This window comes from Centropristis striata, chromosome 7, assembly GCF_030273125.1.
Source record: "Centropristis striata isolate RG_2023a ecotype Rhode Island chromosome 7, C.striata_1.0, whole genome shotgun sequence".
Classification (NCBI taxonomy): Eukaryota; Metazoa; Chordata; class Actinopteri; order Perciformes; family Serranidae; genus Centropristis; species Centropristis striata.
In genome coordinates this window covers 17,342,860-17,364,151 of record NC_081523.1, presented here as the reverse complement: position 1 = coordinate 17,364,151, position 21,292 = coordinate 17,342,860, and the positions used below count along the sequence as shown (strand labels likewise).

Here is a 21,292-nt window from a genome sequence, read left to right as displayed (position 1 = left end):
ACTAGGATTTGAAGGATAAAATGGAAGAAGGGATCCACACCTCTAAAATATAAAACATTATTCAAATTAATTAATTTTTTAGTCCTTTGAAGACAGATAATGTGATCATAATGTCAGCCGTCTAAAGTCAAGTTACCAAGACTGGAAGTTAAATTTATTGACAAATGTACTGAAATAAGTAAATATAAAATGGCCTTTCTGTTTTAACTGATATTCCAGATAATAATCCCAGACAGTCTGTCAGTGTCACATCATAAAGGTAAATGCATTCTGTTTAATAGCGCTGTGGGCTATTATCATTTTACACGTTAACTGATACGCCCTGACACATCTACACTGAGAAACAACTCGCAGATTTACTAATGTAATAAGTTTGTTTTAATCATACCTGAGTAGAAGTTATTAATAAGCAAAAAATATATAATTGTGTGCCAGTATCAATCCAACATCTACGGTGAGAATACTAACCTAATTACATATCACTCAGCTCATAAAGTTTAATCAAGGGTCATCCAAAATAAACAACTTCTAGCTAAAGTAAAATTAAATTAAAATTCAGGTTAACATGTTTGTCTCATGTAAGTATCCGTAAACGTGTTTATTCAAGGTAACACTGGCGACATTACTGCAAGTCTCGACAAAACCGGTATTTCAAATTACCCTAATTATATATCTAAAACAAGTTGAAGTTGCTGTGGTAAAGTTTTAGAGTAACTTACCGTGAGTTAAGCAGTGTAAGCTGGGACACCAACAGACGGGAACATCACGGCAATGTTAGTCAGCGAGCCGGCCGGCTGCTGTCCGTCCCGGTGTAGCATGTAGTCTAGCTTGTTAGCTCCGCTAGCCTCCGCTAGCTTGGTAGCTTCAAGCTAAGTGGGCGTGTTTCGGCCGGCTCAGCTGCAGTTCTATGTCCATTTATGGATTATCCGGGGGAGTTGGGCGGAGTCAACTTTGCCAAAATGGCGACTGTGGGAACGCCCACAAAGCTTCATTTCAGCTCTTCAGAACCCTATGGGTGACGTCACGGAGACTACGTCCATATTTTATACAGTCTATGGGATAACCCTTTAAGGTTTTATTGATCGGCCCCTAGGTGGCACTCTAATTTCATATTTGGTACCGTGGCCACACTATAACACTTAAGGCAATGAAATTCATAGAGGTGGTATAGACTGGCCCCTGTAACGCACACACCCCGACGGCAGCATGCCCCGACACTGTGTACTGCGAGGGCCCGTTCAGTACTGCTTGCAGTCCTAGTTTATTAATGGATTTCTATTTTTTGGTAAGGATAGCTATATCCATAAATGTTATATTTATATAATAAAGATAACTATTATGTTTATACAAAACTTAGGATAAGTAAGTAGTGTAATTAATAATTAGTGTATAGGTTCAAAAAAACAAAGAAGCTGGTTAAAAATCAACTAATAACTTATGGAGAAGGGGTAAGTAGATAAATCAATCCTTTTCCAACGTGTAAGCCAAGGCTGACAGTTTCTTTTGCCTTTTTTTCCTTTTTAATATGTTTGAAATAAATAAATCCAATAAACTACTTTGTCTTTAATTTAAGGTTACCTGTGACAATGCAATAAAAATAGAATTATTCCCAAATTGCTTAGTTTTGTTCGTATATATTAGCCATGTTAATTTGTAAAGAAATCTAATGTGATTTAATAATTTAATGAATTTATATTGTGTAACAAAAACACAAACCCACAGAAAATCTTTATTTAAAAAGTCCATTAGAACTTTTTTATTTGTTTAAAAAAAAGTGCAATCACGCATTGTAGGACATTTTAATAAAAATTTCACACTCAATTAATAATCCATTGTTTTAAAAAAGGCTTTACAACAGTAAAGTTCACAGCAAAGTCTGTTCAATTAGTTCTAAATTACACTTTTGTTCAAGCTTTAAATCTACTTGAAATGCAAAAATTCAGTGAAACCACTATGACAATTTATAGCATCAGACAAGTTAAAATGTTCACTTAGAAAAAGACTTAAGATTGAACTGGTTTTGATCCTCATTAATCACTGGTGCATCAGCATGACTCTCAGTAGCTGGTGTTTGTGATGGTGATATTTTGAGCAGTCATAATCTTGAAATCGTTGACACCTAGGAGAGAAAAGAGCATTTTTTGTTTATCACAAAAATAATATTAAAGCAGCAGATCAAGGAAATAAATTTATTGACATTTTAGTGAGTCACAGTGTTATATGCATGTGCTCACCCTCACTGAGTGCGGCGCCATCAGAGGAGAGCTTCCAGTATCTGCGGTCGCTCTGTCTGGCCTGCTCTCCATTCACTACACTTAAGAAAGGTCCCCACAGGCTGGACTCCTTCTCAAACCTGTCAAACAGCATCAAATGTTACTTAATCATCAATCATACAGGATATATAGAAAGCTGAGATGCACAAAGATAACTTATATGAACTCACGTGAAGTTGACATTTGCCCCCTTGAGAAGTTCAAGAACCTCCAACAGAGAGCTGCCCACTGGTGCATCCACACTGTAAAGAGCAGTTGCTCCGCTGGACACCACCACCTTCACCTTCACATTCACTTTGGTCTTGCTTGGCAAAACCACCACAGGATCTACGGGCTCCAGCACCAGAGTGTCTGCAAGAGGGCACACACCATGAAACAATCAATAAGACAGACAGACAAACAGACAGATACTTTATTTATCCCGAGGGAAAGTCAACCATCCAGTAGCAGCATTCAAACATACATTATACATACATAAAAAATAAACTTAACCTATAAATAATCAACCTATGATAAACCTGAATTTACCATAAAAACCTTTGCTAAAATATTTTAATGAAATTAAACTTTTGCAGTAAATTAAATAATGTGCAGATAAATTAAACATTTACAAAGATAACCAGGAAAATAATGCACAACAGAGAATGAAAGTGTCCATTGTCTATTGTACTCCCTGCCCTGACTGAGAGCTGTTGAACAGTCTGAAATATAATAACAACATGAAATCACAGCTGAGTAAGAAATAAAGCAGCACATACTGTCCTCATTTTGGCACTGCTTGCTTTTAACAGTCAGGTAGGATTTCTGATGGAGAGCTGGCAGGATCTGAGATATGGCCATGGGGTTGTGGTATGTGTTGTTTCTGGCGTCTGTCCTCATGGCCTCCATTGAGGCAGCACACTCTTCAACTTGGCTGCCCATTGCCAATAAAGCCTTGAACACAACATATAAGTAAATTTAAACTGTAAAGTCCTTGTTCCATAATGTTTCATGCAGTGAGCTGAACAAACAATAAGGAATAAGATCCTCACTTGAACTGCGAGGCCTGTGCTGAACTCATTGCCAATATGACCGTCAGACCTTTGGGCGGCCAAGAGCTTCTGCTTGATCTTGTTAAGGGCTGTGTCGAGCTCAGCAGCGTTCTGCCCATGAAAACCAGCTTCCTTCACACACTGGAGGGCCATCCCAGCCATGGCATAGGTATCTGGGGAGAGAGTAGGATAAAATATGTGTATTTGACAGACAGAGGGAGAGTTTAACTTGAAGCAAAAGAAAAACAAAACAATAAAATAGATTGTTTGTTGCCAACCAGGGTTAATGGATTCCTCAGATATATTAATATTGTGATTATGTTAAAGGTATAATATGGAGCAACATCCCAAAAAAAATTCACAATAACAAAATGCAACAAAACAGCACAGGTTTTTTATCTCAGTTCATGTTATTCCACCATAGACAGTTTGCAACCTAACATCTTATTCCACAGTATGACAATTGGGATGTATGCATGTCTGCACATCATCTATTTAATATTTATTTTAACAGCTAAAAAAGCATTAAGGCAGGTTACACTCACCAATACTCTCAGACTCTCCATGTTTGAAGTAGTCATGTTCAACTGCCTTGATGAGCTTGTTGCTGACATGGTTATTGACCCTGATGCCACTCGCACACAGAGCGAGCACACCCAGAGAGTACTGGTAATAGTTGGTCAAAGGGCGGTGGCTTACTGTGCAAAGGAGAGAAGTAAAAGAAACCAAATTCTTTATCAAAATGACTTCACAGTAATATTGAAAAAAATTAAAAAAGCACATTATTTGCTTCTTATTTCAACTTGTATAGAATTAGTCAGTAGTTGCTTTAATGATTAATTCCATCAAAACTAAAATAAAAAAATGGTGCTGCAGAATTCTTCAACAAAGAACAACCTAAACATTAACATTTATTTGAAATATACTCAAGATTCATCCTGGCTATAAAAAAAAGTGGAGCCATAATGAAAATAGGATATACTGACAATGTTTGCCAATTTTATGAAAACTTAATGTAAAAATGATTAGATAGTTAGAGTGTTAAAATGCCAAGGTATTCCAAACAGGCTTGTCTGTTGAGATTTCACACTATTACATACATTTTCCTGGATTTCCCTTCTGCAGAAACATTCACACTAAATAACCTTTGAACTCATTTTGTAGCGCAATGTAAAACAGGATGGCAAACACTTTTATATGACAACTGTTGGCCTCCAAAAGGTCAAAACTTACAGGCAATATGCTCTTTTTCTAGTTCCATCTGTTTCTTCAGGTGTATCAGCAGCGTCTCGCTCTTCTCACTGACAGTGAAGGTGATTGTGTTGAGGTCGTAGCAGGAGGACTTCAGAGCCAGAGTGTACAGCGCCATGAGGCCGACCACAGACTGGCTGTTAGAGAGAGAGCTGAGGAGGACACGGGACACTCAGGTTCAGGTGAGAACATCAGGGAAAAAAGATTATTTCAATGGGCATACAGATTTAATTTTTGCATTACCTTTGAATGTCATTGTGCAAATTATTTTTTAATTTATCCAGGTGTGCGCCCTCCTTAGCGTGGTTGTGGGTGTTAGAAAGGCGTAATGCCAAGTGGACACTGGGATTGGGGAGTCCTTGCTGCGTCTCCAGAGAGCGAAGGAGATTCTTATTGAGTGACAGGTGCAGCTGACTGTTAGATCCATCAGTATCTGGATTTAAAAAAAATATATTCTCAAGAATTCTGATCACAGGCATAAAAATATTTCAGTAACACTCTCTTGCTGACATCAACATGAACTTTCAGAGAATTGCAACACCAGAACTGCAGCATCAGCAATCACAACAACAGGAAACAGAGACTGTGGAGACTTGATTAGTTAAAAAGGTGTTATTGCTGCGTTCTAAATATCCTAATGTCCATCCTTGATAATTTACCCTCATCACCCATCACTGAAGACCAAAATGGTGCTTTCTCTGTAACTTGACAATTACACAACTTTCTTAATGAGCCAACAATATGAAGGCCATTCACGTTGATAAAGTACGTAATTGCAAAATCTGTGAATCTCCAAACCAACTTTATAAGTCCCACAACGGGGAGATTTCCACTGTTACAGCAGCAAATAAGCATCGATAAAATAACACACAAACAAGCAATATTAAAAATACTTTTTAAAGTATTAACTATATATATAATTAAAACTTTAAACAATAAGACATATAAAATATACTTACTACATGGTTTACCAGAGGCAAAAGCCAGTAGGCATGAGATTATGATCACAGACAGCATTGCGGGCAGTCTGTTAAGTACAAAAAACAGTACAAATCAATATTCGCCTCAAACGTTAAAGTAGCAACACAGACATAGCCTACTGTAGAATGGGGAGACCCCGAAACTCTTCTATGTTTTAAAGTTATGTGAAAGGCAGCACGTACACATCAAACGATAAATCTGAAAATAATTGCAATAATATACCTATAGATTATATAGGCTACACAACATTTATATTTAGCGATGCTGGGTAAATATTACAAGATCGTTATTATAATTTTTATTACAGCAGCGTAGTGATTGGCTTGTAAGACGTGAACATTTTTCACTAAACGGCAGTGTCTTACCTGCTTAGAGAGTTAGTCGAGTGTGAAGAGCCAGAGCTGACTAAGAACAGACTCGGAGACAACAGCTTCTCCTATTTCACCGTCACATGACTCGTTATTTGAGATGACAAAGCGATCAAAAAGCAGGGGTGTCCCTTTAAACACACGAGCTGTAGGCTGGACCGTAAACAGGAAGTTGCAGGGAACTATCTTGTCAGCCGCGTATACTCTTCGGTAATACGAACACGCAAAACAAGGGGGAGGTATTATCTTTTCTTACATATATCTTTTTCTGGTCACTACCTGCACCCGCGCCGGACTCCGGGTAAAAACTAAAACTGACATTTAAGATAGCTAAGTAGCTACAAGGGTCCTAACGCTTCATCAAAACCTACGTTTGTTAACTTTTCTTATGTATCTCATCGAGTGTTCAACGCAAACTTTGTTGTAAGTCGATTTCCTGATTTACTACAATTCCCACAATTCACCTGACGTAACATACGCACGTTCTAGAACCTTGACGGCTCCTCTAGCGCGACTTACTTTTTTTTTTTAAGAATAGCACTAACGTTAGCTTTAACCCAGCCCACCATTCAAGCAGTTCACATCAGAGGGTCCTTTAAAGTGGGAGTTATGTTTGCCTGCAGGTGGTATTAATATTAACTTAGTAAGACTTGGGTATGTAGAGTCTGTTGCTGTGCAATATTGGGATTATTCCAAAGGAAAACGATGTGAGCTGGCGGAGACTAGCTAACGTTAAACAACAACAAAAACACGGAGGGGCAGGGCAGCTGCACAGGTCGGTCTGTAACGCTTCAACGTTATATGTCTGGTGTACTTATTCAAAGTTGTTACACAGTGTAGTGATGAAGCTGTTATTATGTATTTGCGTGTCAAGTTATAGTGATAGCCATTTTATCCATAACCTCATACTAAGTGGTGTGTAGCTAGCTACAGTTTCAGACAGCTGTCCTCCTGTAAACAGATTTATAACTTGTGCGTCATGTAGATCGGAATTTACCTAAAACAGATTTGATTGGTATTAATACTGATCTTTCAGATCAGAACCAATTGTAGTTATTTACTCGTGTGTCTCTATAAATCCTTTTACCGACTTTACCACCGTGCATCACCCTACTCTCACAAGCAGTGGATTGGGGGTTTCTGCCAGTCATGTACTCGTTTTCAGGCCCCACAAGCATTCCTGAATTTGACCTCGGATCTCCAAGTACGTCTGGCCACCTACAGAGAGCAACTCTCTCTAACAAGTACGTAGCTGAAGATTTGTGGGTTGTACAATATATATATATTTTCAATCTGAAACTGATATGTTGTATCATTTGTTATGACACCTCTGTCTTTCTGTCCCAAAGCAGCTGGGAGGCACGATGCCTCAGGAAGCACAGGAGGAGAGTTGATGATGAGTAAGTGAGAGATGCACAGAAAATGCACCCCTGTTTAAGATTTGACGGTGCTTGGAATCCTCACATATGAGTGTTGTGATAAATATGTTAATGTTTTCTCAGGGGATGCAGTGCTAAAAGGAGGAGGTTGATGTATGAAGCAGACGCAGACTTATCAGAGAACTCAAACACGAGCACTCATCATGACTGGCCTACAACGAACAGCTGCCCTCCTCTGCCTGTGCAGCAAGACAACCCTACACTTCCACAGCCCTGCCCAGCATCTCAGCCCCTGACTTTGGAGCAGCCCTCCTCTGCTCTGCCCCGGCCTGAGACAGAGAGCTCCTGCATGGAGATAGAAGCAGCTCAGAGGAAACTTCAAGAGATTGAAGACAGGTATGTAGTATGCAGTGTGTGCAAAAATGTGCAAAAACTGCCAATATTTTACTCCTTTGCTTGTCAGAATTAGACTTGAAACTGACACCCTTATGACCAAAAGTCCTGTCTCCAATTAGTCACCCTGGAATCTGTTGTTTATAGATAGATGAGTGTGAAAAGATAAAAATATATTGTGTCATTTGATCCAGCAATTACAGGCTTCTTCAGCGTTCTGTGTTAATACAGGGTGCACTGCTAAGATGGTTTAGTGACAGGTTTAGTTTTCACAGACTGTTTAGTACTGAAGAGACAAGAAGCAGCATGAAGCGATACTTTCATTTTGTTTATCCTGTGCAGGGTCACAGAGGCTTAAGTTTATTCCAGCATGCATTTGGTGAGAGGAGGGGTACAGTCTGGAAAGGTCACCAATCTATTACATATCAAAATTTCCACTGAAGTGACTTTGATTTGGCTGACTCATTCTGCTTTAAATAGAACCAGGCTCTCATACAGTATGCTTTAAGAGTTTGTTTAGTGTAGCATTGCTTCCCTGGTGAGGAGCTATTTCAATGTGCTTATTTAGTATTTTCATGTATTGTCTTGACATGTTATTGTTTTGTAACAAAAGTATTATGTTGAGATATTGTGGCTCAAATGTCTAAAGACATTAAGTTTCAAGCTGCTACAAACAGATCTTAAATATTTTAGAAAATATTTTGTTTTAAAGAAATTCATCATTAGGATTTCTTTAATAACTTTCTTCACCTGCCAATATTACGTTAATTTTGTGATTGTTATCATGAAAATGTTATATCAACAAATACTGTCCCCTGTATTACTGTAAGCTAATACAGCAATATTTATGTATGAAAGAATAACACTGGAGGATGATGATGAAGATGAAGATTTGGATGTAGAGCCAGCCCCAAGACGACCGGTGCTGGTGATCTCTGACAGCTTGAAGGAAGGTCTACAGCGCGGTATCAGTGATATCCTACCGCACACAGTAGCCCAGTCTGTGTAGGTTCTAATTTTATTATTATCCCCGCTAGTGTGTGTTTCTGCCTGTTGATCTTTCCGCCTGTCTGCAGCTGTGTGTGGCTAATGTCTCACACTACTGGACCAATCAACCTTATACTTGTTATGCACATTTATTATTGTATACCTATTCCAAGGACCTCTTGGGGTTGTAATGATTTACAATAAAAGAATATATATATATATATATATATACAGTCTCAAAATTTGCTTTAGAAAAAAACATTTCTGTCAAAAAAATCCTTACCTTGTCTATTGCAAGCCATATTTTGGCCTTTGTAAGAGCTCAGAAACTGACATCCCTAGAAAAGTTGGTTCTCATTTTGAACTGAAGCATCTGCATATTAATTCCATCCTAGATATGTTATGGAATAGAATAAATTCATGTTTTTGTTCCATCTCACCTGCTTCTTCCTCATACCTGTAGGAGCCATTCCTGCATGGAGTTGGTGTTGTGGCGGCCACCAGACGATCCCTTCTGTCGGAAGCGAAAGTGCTCATTACAGAAACCGCGTAAACTACAGACAGTAACTCGGCAACCCCCAACTCCATGTCCATCTCCTACCCCTCACAGTCCCCTCAGCCCCTCCAGTCCGCCTGCAGACACACACTCTTCCCTGTACAGCTTTCCTGTGGCCCACATCTCTGGAGAGGAGGACATGGAAATGTAAAGGTCCTTGATGACTTGAAAAGCCAAAGTAAAAGACTTGAAATATAGTCGCACAATAGACTATAAAGGACTCCGAACCACTTGAAATCGGTCAGTTTGGCAAGGAACGCTGGCTATACATGAATATTGTGCTGTTTTGAACAGTTTGTGCAACATGTTTTGCTTTACAGTCACTCAATTTAGTTTTTTGAGTATAATCCCATGCAACTGTATGTATGAAGTTACAATAACAATGATCTAATTAATCATTTTAATTTATTTGAATCTCAAGGAAAACTTGTCATGATCTCAAGAAATTATAAAGTTCTATAGACGGCCTTAAATAACCATTTTTATATAGCTTACAGAATTAACCTTTGCCCTTAGAAATAAGAGAACTTGTACATAATTTTGCCAAAGCCCAGCCAACAACACTCTGATGTGCTGTACATGTGACTTTGTTAAACATCAGTGTGCAGCACCTGAATTTTGTACAGTTTTTATGTTCAGCTTCTGGGCATCGTTAACAGGACATTAAATGTTGTTCCTGTGTGTTCACATTTGCTCACAGCACAACTTCCTGCTTACTGTTGTGGTAGAAAGATTATCTTCCTATATTGCTTAGCAAGTACGCCATCTGTGAGATTTGAGAAACTCTAAAAGAAATCATGCAAATGCACCTTTTTATGATTGTATTTTCATATATACATTACCAGAATTGCAACCAGCCATCGAGTGTTTTGACTTTTTATGTTTCTTAAATAAACGTCCATGTTGAGATGCTGCTTAGCATAGTGGGTTTTCATTGGATGAATTTTGCTGGAATGTACTGAAAGCAATCCTCTAGTTGAGTGAGCATTGTGAGGATTTTTTTTATTACATACAGTGTATCAGGAAGAGTAGGAGTCAGATGATTAACATGTGGGAACACCACAAGTGACCATACATATATACTGAAAAAATAAGATAAGTATGATTTTAGTCAATTAACTTTCAGGTTATTGAATGCACCAGGCTCCAGTTTGTCACACTGTGTCTGCTATTTTAAAGTCAATCAGCCATGACATTGTCTTTTTTGAGGATGAATTTATTCATTCAGTTCAGTTAGGGCCAGATCTAAAGATAAGACTGATGCTGATGATATTTATGTTTCCCTTTAAGAGAGAAATATTTGTCAAATAGGCACTTTTTCTTTTTAACATTTTTGGTACCACAGAGGGAACCAACAACACAACTACTCCAGCCTGCTGAAGCACCTTAACAAAAGCATGGCTATTCAATTTTAAGATAAACTGAGACCAACTTTTAAACAATCTCCCGTGTCACAAAGTTATTCAAGATCTTCTAATTAATGCTATTGACATCATTTAGTTTGAACTTTCCATCAGCATGTTTTTATTGAACAATGCGGTTTGTAACATTTATGGTTATACAAAGACCTCTCAGCTTTATGAGGTTCTCTGACATAACTCACATGATCTCCAGTGAAATGTCAGTTCAACATTCTGAGTTCATTGTAACCTTAAGTCGTAAAACTTGACTACGTTAACGCAAAGGAATGTGAACTTAATCTTCAGTCTCATCATTTGTCACCGTGACCTGATTGTCAATCTGCAGTCTTAAGCACATGTGACAGTAAATGATTTATTCCTGTGGCCTCAACAACAGCTTGAAATGCATGACATTACAGCATATAAGTGGTTTGTGTAACACAGAGTAAAGTTTCATGGCTTTAACTTGAGACTGTCCTGATTGATGAGTGACTCTGAATCCCAGCCACGCCTTGATCTTGAGCGATCTATAAAGGAGATGGGTACAAATATTATATTATGAATAAAGAAACTGACATATTTACAGTGTTTTTTCCCCTTCTAGATGTACTTTAAAGTTTATTTTGACTTTTAACTGAGATCCAGAAGTGCCATTTCTAAATGTAAAAAATGCAGTATGCCTTAAGGATAAAAGTCTGCACTATACTTGTTCATCACTGCTATGAATGCAACAATTACAATAACTCACTGTTGTAAGATAGGATCCTGACAGATCTGTAGGGACTGTATTTGAAGGCGAGGGGCTGCAGATGTAGGCCTGGTTTTCTACACGCAGCTGCTTGACTCTGCTTTGCAGGTAACGTAGAAGCTTAAATGAAGCCACGTCTGAGGGGCTGTGGAAGGCAGCAGAGTCCACAAAGTGGTGGGAGGGAGAGCTAACTGAATTCTGAGTTTCCTGACAGGGAAAAGACAGAGAGATTTGAGGTTTCAGTCAGGAAAAGATGTCTTTAGGTTACATATCTGCATGAGCTCTGTGTTCTTACAGGAATAGTAAAACATTTACCTTTGCAATGTGGGCTACCTCTCCTTCAGACGTCACAGACTTTCTCTGCCTCTCTTCTAGAGTCTTTGTTGGTTTTCTAGAAAACAAACAAGTAAGCATTTGAAAAGGTGCCAAAAGTGGTTGGAGAGTATTTACACGCATATGTAGGTGCAATCTGCACACTTACTCCATGCCACAAAAGTTTAATAATGACTCGAATCAATCCTGAAAGCTTTGTCTTAATATATTAATCAAGCACTCTGCTCTGACAAAGATTCAAATAGGGTTGAAACTTGTCATTTTTTTAAACTTTTGTGGCATAGAGTTTGTGTGCATTCGTTGTGAATAATTAACAACTACATGAATGAGGTAAAGGTTTACATGTACAGTTAATGTTACATCCATGGTATAGAACACAGTGAGTTGGGGTGAGATCATGCTCTTGTAAGGACAGACAGCATGTTAGTATGTCATCAGAAACCTGTTGTTACCTGCCCCTTAACAACTTTGTCTTGCACCTGTGGGATTAGAGCAAAACTTAAAAATAAAGAGGCAGAATATTTATGTGATTTATATTCTCTGGATCATGAAGTTTTCCTGGAATCTGGTCCATTTTTGAGAGGAGCAAATTTGTTTCACATTTTCAAATAGTAATCACTGTTCAAACTGTTCCGAGTTTGTTCACCTTTCCAGTTCAGCGGTCAACTCTTCTTCAAACTTGCACGCCAGACGAGCTGCAGTCTGTTCCTTCCACTGAGCCATGCTCCTCTGAACCTGCCTGAGCTCTAAGTCTTTGGCCTTCAGCTGTTTGCGAAGAGATACTGCTGCTCCTCCTCCGTCAGCTCCTCCATCACACATATGAAGCCAGTTCAGACTGCTTAACTCCTCAATGTGCTCCTGCAGAAATACCACGTGACATAATAATGGGGTGAATTCGTTTTCTGCATCTTTCTATGTGCACCGACATGAGCTTTACAAAGTGTGTAAGTTTAACTGGCATAACTATTATTTATATCATTATTTGATATGTTTGATTTATATATTCATTTAATCTAATTTTTATGAATATTGAGTTGTGAATGTTAGAAGTAGGAACTAAAGTTCAGTTTGCGTTGCACTCGGACACTTTAATGTGCAACAGGTAAATCACATGAAGTGAGACATTTTTCCCTGATGTGATGTAAAGAAGTTACTCCCTGTGTCGAGAAGCGAATGTTTTTATTTGTATATTTTGAACCGGATATTTTAAGTACTCATTTCCCTCTCGGTTATGTGCAGCCAGCGAGGTATGTGTACTACTTTTTATTTCCTTAATATATTTGTATTTACTTTGCACTGTGTATGTGAATGTATTTATGTTTAATACTGTCATACTATAGTTCAACGGTGGATTGTGATGACGACGAAGCAATAAGGCCATCAGTAATCAGAACCATGGTGTCGTTAATGTCCCGGAGGGAGTGATAGTAAGTTCAAACCTGAATGAGACGCTCCTTTAGAGAATCCAAGGCCTGGTCTCTGTCCATCCTCAGCTGTTGTCTCTGGATGCTCAATTCTCGCTCCTGAAAAAGAAAGAAGTTGCATTCATGGAGACATTTAATGTGCTGTACTTGCAAACAGCAGGCAGTCTAAATGTTACCTTGTCTTTTCTCAGCTTTTCAGTGACTTGTTTCTGTGAATCAAGCTCCTCCTGTAGATGGTTAATCAAGTCCTTCAACTGCTCTCTGAGTGTCCGCAGGTTTTTCAGAGCCTCAGCTGCTGTAGGACTGCACAGTACAAAGGCATCAGAATTAAAAGATCACCATGTTGCCTATAAAGTATTCACATTCTTCTAAACCAGAGCAGGAATTTATACCTTGGAGGTAGGTGCGCAGAACTTTGTTTGGCCCCGCTCTGCTCCACGAAGAGATGAAGATGCTGGCACTCTGCTCCCAGCTCCTGGGCCCAGAGCCTGAGCTGCTGTTCCAGCTCAGCTGTGATTTGGTTATGGCTCCTCTCGCTTTCTCTAAGCATCACCCGGAGCTTGTCAGCCTCTTTCTCTGCAAGCTGAACAGCCTGCTCAAGCCTCAGCACTGCCCTCTGACTGTCCTGTGACCACAGACCACACCATGTCAGCTTTTCTACAGCACCACGTCTCATTATGTGCCAGCAAATGATTGGTTTCTGTGGTTTTCTCGCACCTGGGCCATCTGTCTCTGCATCTTCTGCAGCTCAGCCTGGTGGTCCTCCTTCAGGGATTTGCAAATGACAGCCAGCAACGACTCCTGCTCTCTCTGCTGCACACAGCTTTCACTCTCCAACTCCTGCACTCTCTTACAAGAAGATCATGCAAAGACAGAATCAACATTAATTCTGATTTATTTAAGATGGTATGGTATGTTACATTTCCTGGTGGCAAGTCACCTTACAGTTTTTAGTTCTACCACTTTCTGTTGAAGAGCCAGTGCTTTACTCTTCTTGCCCTGCAGCTGCTCCTCCAGTTTCCCACAGTGCAGCTGCACTGCTTCCATCTTTTCTGCCTCCCACTTCCTCCTCTCCTCCTTGATCGCTTTGTGCACCTTAATGGGAGCACACTGTGCATAAGATGCAATCTAGTTGAAAATACTGTATGATTTAGGAAGAGGATTATCAGAGTACCTTTTCCAAAGTTTCTACATGCAGCTCCTCTTCACGGTTCTTTGCCTCCTTTTTCTGCTGCTCCAGAGAATCCCTCAGCTTCTTTGCTTCTTCTTCTTTTAGCTACCAGAATCACATGAAAAGTAACAATGTTTAGTGTTTTTCTATATTGAAAACTTACTTATCGCACTGGGTTCCTCTGAAAATGTTTTAATTCAGCTTCATAACTATGCATAGTTGTCTATCAATACACAACACTACTAACTAATAATTCCTGTAGGCTGTGGATATAACAGTGTGGGCAACAACTAAACAATCAGTATTTAATATTTTATTGGGCTTTAACTAAACACCTTTCAGGTCTATTTTTTAGGACAAACAGGACAGGATTCAGGAATGGGGCCAACTGCTCGTAATTTGGGAATGTCACATTTTTTTTGTGACATCTGGTCACCCTAAAGTCAACATTATGCACATTCATAGCAATAAAAGGTACTTTGAACAAAACAGTTCAAATTGTTTACAGCACTGTTACAAGATAGTGTAACATTGGATTTGTTTAGGGAAACACACTGACCTGAATGGAACTTTTCAAGGACTCAAAGTGTCGTGTGAGAGACCGAGCTTGTTCTTTCAAAGCGTTTGCTTTCTCCTCTTCAGTCTGCTTATTAACCCCAGGACACAACATCAACAACACTCATTGACCAAACTGTTATAATCTCATTTAAAGAATACATTTTTAGCTTTGCAGACATGTTTGTCACCTTTTGGATTTGCTGCTCATGAGCTAAAGCCATTTCTTTCTTTTGCTGCTTCAATGCTGCCTCCTGAGTTTAAAAAAAGATTAATTCTAGTCACTTGTTACTTAATGATACATTAGAAAATTATGGCTTTTAGACTTTAAATAAAACACAGCACTTCACCATCATTGTATGGGTTTGCTCTTGTGTTTCTTTCAGTGCATTGCAGTGCTGGGTTTTCAGGTGCTGCAGCTCCCCCTTCAGTCCGTCTCTTTCTGCTTGTAGGGCCTCACGTTGCTCCTGTAAATCGAGCAGCTGCAACTCCTTCTGGGCCAACATCTTCTCCTGAGTGCTCACTCTGATCGTACATTCTCCCAGCTCACCCTGCAGCTCACCTACTTTAAAATCTACTGCCTGATAGAAAGAGATAAATCAAAATTAAATAGCAATATTTAGAAAATAATCAATAAAGATGAAGTTGATTTTTAATTTTTAGAAATTAGAGTATGATGTAATTTGGAGTCACCTTGATCTGATCATTTTTCTGTCTCTGTTTCTCCTCCAGATGAGCACACCTGTTCCTCAGTGAGCTTTCTGCCTCTGTGACTCTCTGGAGCTGCTCATGAGTCTCCTCCAACTTCTGCTCGGAGATCACATGAAAACATATCCAGAGATATTTTCAAACACAGATGGTAAATTTTTCTTTCACAGTAAATCAAATACCTTCTTGTTGTAGTTTTAAAAAATATACTAAAAAGGAAAAACAGCTTAACTAAAATGACACATTTACAATAAAGGTTTATAATTGTCATAATAGTTATAATGAATAAATATAGGCCTTAACACAGTACTTCTTGCATGGATTCGAGCTTCTCTCTTGCACGTCGCTGTTCAGCAAACAGTTCTGTTTTGGTGTTATCCAGCTGTCTTTCCATCTCCTCCTTCTCCAGCACTGACATGACGACACTGGGCTGTTTGTGGAACAGTGGGGTATCAAAAAAGTGTATTGATAAGAAAAAACTATACATATTAAAGCATGACATAGACAGATATATTGCTTGATTCCAGTTTTATTACCCTCTCCATTAAGGCTCCATCCTTTAAATTCTGTTTACACGGACTCAGATCTTCTTCCATGTCCCCAAGGATACAGGAGTCTCTCTGCCTCTGCAGCTTATTCATCTGGTAACTACAACACATTCATTGTTGTGTTTTTGCTGATTTGATGATCTTAACATGTCGATGCATACAGCTTTTGTCATGCAATTAGTAGGAGTTTGTTTTTTCATACCTTTTGCAGTCCTTCCCTGGTCTGCTGTTTGTCAGAACAAACTCCAGAGTCCTCTTCTCCTTTTCCATCTTTGCTGTCTCCTCAGTCAGTTGCTCTAATTCCTGCACGGCATGCTGTGACATACACCAAAAACTGTGATTATTAGACTCTTCTGTACACAGTTTTCAATTAACAGCTCTTACCTTTCTCCTCTGCTGAAGTTCAGAGAGGGAGAGCTCAACATCTTTTAACTGAGTCTTCTTCTTCTGTAGTGTCTGCTCTTCTTTCTCACATTTCTAAACCAGACACACAAAGCAGTTAAAAGCAGTTGTTTTTTTTTGCTACCATCACATTTAACTCTCTGAGGTCTGTTTTTTCAATGTAATATATACGTTTTTAGTTAAAAAAAAAAAATGTAAACTAGACATGTAGAATAAAATTACTTTGATGAAATATCACTATTTTAAACTTTGATTTGGTTACTTCTCCTGACAGAAGTGTTTGTCACACATAGTTCAATCGGAGCCCATCAGAAATATGAAAATCCAACAATAATTTCTTTATGTTTCTGGCTTTTATAAATGGTGTAATTTTATCGATTAAAGAAATTTGAACATGCCTTTCACGGGGTTCTGGGCTCATATTATACTAAATAAGACTGAGAGGCTCATTCTCACCTGTCGGAGTGTAGAAAGCCGCTCTTTCATCTTGACCCAGTCAGATTGCATCTTCTCTGATGTCCTCTCGGGCCTGCACCTCCTGCTGCAGTGACTTATTTCCTCATCTGTGTCCTTGTCATTATCACCCAAAGAACACGCAAGTCTGTGATACAAAGACATACACAGTATACCAGTCAGAAGTATATGCAAATTAATACACTTAACATTGGAAAGAAGACTGAAAAGTTTAGTATGTTTTAAATCTTTCCGTTATTTACCTGTATGTTTCTCTCTTATTGCGCTGTGCTTTCCGGACAGGACTTCTGTTTTGCTCATTTCTCTGGCCTTTGTGAATAAAGAAAAAGCGCATTCTGTGACATTTAAATGTTCTTTTGTGACTGTGGACTCATAAATGAATACTCTGTCAGATCATTCTTTACCTGATGTAGATCTAGGTTCACTTTCTTCCTGTGTGGATGTGTCATATTCACTGTGGTTGGTACAGTAGTGCTCCATCCCTGTGACTGACTCAATGAGCGAGCGCCATCCTTGGGGGATCACACAAATAACGTCAACTGTGATTTCATACATGTTCTTTTTCTCCATTTAAAGAGTTGATTTGCATCAATGTTATTTCTTAAATATTTCAGTTTGTGCTGTCAGCTGTGTTTTTGTTTCAATTTTCATCATATCTGCCAGAGGTAAGCTTGGAAGGGATCATGCATTTGGTTGTGTGTGGGTTAACTCGTTAATACAGCCTTACTTAGTGTGTTGCCTATTTATCTCTAGGTGGAGATCTGCATGCTACTGAGTGCACTTTTCTAGTATAAGAATGTTTTTTTTTTAACAACACTGGCTTCCCTTCAAAGTTTCTGCACTTCTCTTTCTCTTACCTGGTCGTTTGTGAATGTGCTGCCTAATTTGCTCTGTGCAGACTGAGTCAAGGTCACTGTCAATGGATACAGTGTCAAAACTATGCACAGGTACTCCTATAAGAGAAACAAGCAGCCTGTAATCACTATTTGTTGTGAATGGGTTTCCACGAGGATTAGCTAGACTGTAGATGCAGGTGCAGTTTAATCTGTGTGTGGTACCTGCCAAGCACCTGGCCTTGGGAGAACGGCTGTTGTTGTGCCTTAGGGTTTCATGTTCTGTTACAACCTTTATTCTGCAAGAAACTGAAAGACAAAATAAAGGTATCAATGGTCCCTAAATGGAAAAGGAATCTGCAAAAAATCATGTCCAAAATGGAATGATTTCCTCAGCTGAGGTGAATGGGCTCAGTAAATTTTAAGATAATATGCCCATTAAATGTAGGAAGAGGAAAAGTGCTGTGAGATATATTCAATCCTCTTTCTGTGAATATTTATTGAAATATTCACAGAAAGAGTTTGTAAAGAGAGTACTCACTACTACTATCACAAAGCCCCAGTGGTGTGTTGTGTTTCTCTCCAGCTCCTGCTTTCTCACTGCATGATGTATTTTCTCCACAGCTATCATAAAGATATTTCTCCAGCTCCTTTTTTTGACAGCAATGAGCAGTCTCTGTGTCTTTATTGCTTTCCCAAGTCAATGCTGTTCCTCTTCTGTCAACATTTAGAATAATGTGTCCTTTTTGTTCACTCTGGCAAGTGTCACAGTCAGATATATCCATCCTCCCAGCCTCTTCGTCTTTGCTTAGTTGCTGCATGTTACTTGCTGGCAATGCCAATTCAACCATCTCATCTCTGAAGCGTCTTACAAAGTCTTCAGTACAGACGCTGTCTGAAGAAGGGTGGCTTTCTCCTGGCGTCCGTCCTTCGTTACAAGCGTCACCAAGCAGCCTCTCAAGCCTCCACATGACCTGTTCCCTCTGAGACTCTATTTCCTCTTTGTCTCTTGACGAAGGGACTGGACCTTCTCCGCTTAATGTGCTCTTCTCTGAGGAAAGAGCAAAGGAGAGATGGGGTGGTTTTGTGCAAATAAAATAGCAAAATTACATTATGTCATCAATGCTAGTGCTGTTGGCTGAAGTTAGCAATTTCAGTGAACAACTCTGTAGTTTAATGTGTAAGTGATATGGAATAAATATTCTGTCTCATGTGTGCACTGCAAAAAAACGAAAAAAAGTCATACTATAGTATGTCAATTTTTGTCCAAAATGGTCAAAATGTAAAATGCCTAAAAATGCTTAAAATTATACTCTGTTGATACATATTAGAGCATACTATAGCCATAAATTACAGAAAAACAACTTAGAAAAACACCATTTTATGTGATGTCCAAAAACTGAAAAAAGTCATACTATAGTATTTTGATTTTTGTCAAAAATGGTCAAATTGTAAAATGCCTAAAATGCTAGAAGTGGGTTGGTTATAATCTGTTGATACATGTAGTAGTATAGTTTTTTTCCAAAAATAGCGAAAAAATATTATGGGATGTCCAAAAATGACCCCCTCAAAAAAAAGTCATACTATAGTATGTCGAATGTGGTCAAAAATTGTTAAATTGTAAAATGCCTAAAAATGCTAGAAATTAACCAATTATACAGTTAATATATGAAGTAGTATAGTTCGTCCAAAAATAGCAAAAAAACATCATATTATGGGATGTCCAAAAATGACCCCATCAAAAAAGTCATACTATAGTATGTCGATGTATGTCAAATTTTATAATGCCTAAAAATGCTTCAAATGGGTCAATACTACTCTGTTGATACATATTAGAGCATACTATAGCCAGAAATGACAGAAAAACAACTTATTATGTGATTTCCAAAAACTGGAAAATATCATACTATATATAGTATTTCGATTGTGGTCAAAAATGGTTGAATTGTAAGATGCCTAAAAATGCTAGAAATGCCCCCAATTATATGTATGTTGATACATGTGGTAGTGTAGTTTGTCCAAAAAAACCGAATACACATCATATTAGGGGATGCCCAAAAATGACCCCCTAAAAGAAGTCATACTATAGTATGTCGATTTCTGTCAAAAATGGTCAAATTGTAAAATGCTTAAAAATGCTTAAAATTATAGTCTGTTGATTTAGTAGTATAGTTTATTCAAAAATTGTGGGGAAAAACACCATATTATGGGATATAAAAAGACAGCAGTACTTATCATTTGTATTTCTGCAGGTTATTTTCATAACACCAGTCAAAAGTTAGAAATCAAAGACTTCCATGTAATGAAACTTGAATTTAAATATTACCTGATGTTTGCTCCATCATCGGTGTGTGTATCAAATCAAGACAAGAAACAGGAGTGTCATTTGTTTGAGTTGTACTGCCAAACCCAGTGTCTTTGCTCAGAGATTGACTCCACCTGAGAGGAGCTAGAAAAAAACCCAGATCATCACCTGAAAAAGAATATCTAAACTTCATAAAGGTGTGTGCTATGACATGAATTACCTGCATTATTGCAATCATGTTCTCTGGAAATCTCCTGATGCTTTTGGGGCTTGACCTGTATCCATTAGTCACACATTACCACTTACTTAAAACATTTTCCCAGATTACACATATATACATATAGACAAGCAGACAGACAGACAGTGAGCATCACAGACCTGCAGCTGACCAAGCTGAGCATCAAGAGCATCTAGGAGGAGGTCACAGTGGTCTAACTTGAGAAGAGGACAGTCCAGTCCAGACCCACTACTGTTGTCATTGAGATCTGCGAGGGTGGACAAGAGGGTCAACAAGAGCGGACACAAACTTTAAGTTATGCATGATCTAAATCTACTGCCAATAAAACCTGTGTAAAGAAGCTCGTCTGTGTCCTCTGCGTCTCTCTCTGCTCCGTCATGGTCTCTGTCAGCCATGTCCCAATGCTGAAGACAAATATGCAGGCACTCAGCAGTATCATACAAACACCACATCCCCAGTATGTGGAGACCACTGGTTATGGCTGACTGTGCAGTCATGAGTGAGGGGGTTTGTGTTGCTGAGTTGTCCAGGAAACCAAGACAATTTAGCTTGTTAGCAAGCCAAACTGACTTCTTTTCACCAAGAGGACTATAAATTCTTTCCTGCCACTCCCAGTCCCCAAAATGGACATTAAAGGACCTGTAAGTCAGTCCACTTTAACACTGGGATGCGGGATTTATTCTCCCTGATTTTGGGCTAGACTGTAATGCCTAATATCAAGTGTGTTGAAGACTATTTTCTTAAGCCAAGCTACTAAGAATCACATTATTATCAGTGGATTTCAGATTTTAAAACTAACACGTAACATTAATCCGAGAGAAAAAAAACAACAACGTTATTATTTATTTTAAAGTTTTTTCATTATTCCACCACCATTGTATTGCCTCCATCATCCATAATTTACTTACTTTCTGAAGACTTTGACTCGATGCTG

At 38.6% G+C, this 21,292-nt stretch overlaps 3 protein-coding genes across 4 annotated transcripts; 1 reads left to right on the top strand and 2 right to left on the bottom strand.

The window, feature by feature from the left end:
* Positions 1–1,728: 1,728 nt before the first annotated feature.
* Positions 1,729–5,991, bottom strand: tcn2 (transcobalamin II). Its single transcript, XM_059336788.1, has 10 exons — positions 5,902–5,991; positions 5,515–5,582; positions 4,799–4,988; positions 4,538–4,707; positions 3,850–4,002; positions 3,305–3,477; positions 3,032–3,206; positions 2,444–2,624; positions 2,235–2,353; positions 1,729–2,119 (listed from the first exon to the last, which is right to left on the bottom strand). The coding sequence occupies exons 2-10, from the start codon at positions 5,570–5,572 to the stop codon at positions 2,058–2,060; spliced, it is 1,281 nt and encodes a 426-aa protein (XP_059192771.1). The 5' UTR covers positions 5,573–5,582; positions 5,902–5,991; the 3' UTR covers positions 1,729–2,057.
* Positions 5,992–6,090: 99 nt separating this feature from the next.
* Positions 6,091–10,141, top strand: ccdc117 (coiled-coil domain containing 117). Of its 2 annotated transcripts, none has more exons than XM_059336790.1 (5): positions 6,091–7,148; positions 7,257–7,304; positions 7,407–7,679; positions 8,535–8,681; positions 9,127–10,141. In XM_059336790.1, exons 1-5 carry the CDS (start codon positions 7,054–7,056, stop codon positions 9,368–9,370), a joined length of 807 nt encoding a protein of 268 aa, XP_059192773.1. In that variant the 5' UTR covers positions 6,091–7,053; the 3' UTR covers positions 9,371–10,141. The 2 variants fall into 2 exon arrangements, with proteins under 2 accessions (XP_059192773.1, XP_059192772.1); XM_059336789.1 differs by having other exon boundaries at positions 7,254–7,304.
* Positions 10,142–10,714: 573 nt separating this feature from the next.
* Positions 10,715–21,292, bottom strand: si:ch211-102c2.8 (trichohyalin). The gene is made up of 30 exons (XM_059336787.1): positions 21,267–21,292; positions 20,687–20,762; positions 20,499–20,605; positions 20,341–20,395; positions 20,142–20,264; positions 18,357–18,866; positions 18,041–18,124; positions 17,840–17,935; positions 17,387–17,494; positions 17,225–17,291; positions 16,965–17,109; positions 16,491–16,583; positions 16,309–16,421; positions 16,095–16,206; positions 15,869–15,988; positions 15,544–15,657; positions 15,201–15,431; positions 15,042–15,104; positions 14,855–14,941; positions 14,299–14,400; positions 14,070–14,219; positions 13,842–13,973; positions 13,517–13,749; positions 13,301–13,427; positions 13,140–13,223; positions 12,347–12,558; positions 12,153–12,179; positions 11,683–11,758; positions 11,368–11,574; positions 10,715–11,146 (listed from the first exon to the last, which is right to left on the bottom strand). The coding sequence occupies exons 2-30, from the start codon at positions 20,751–20,753 to the stop codon at positions 11,081–11,083; spliced, it is 3,711 nt and encodes a 1,236-aa protein (XP_059192770.1). The 5' UTR covers positions 20,754–20,762; positions 21,267–21,292; the 3' UTR covers positions 10,715–11,080.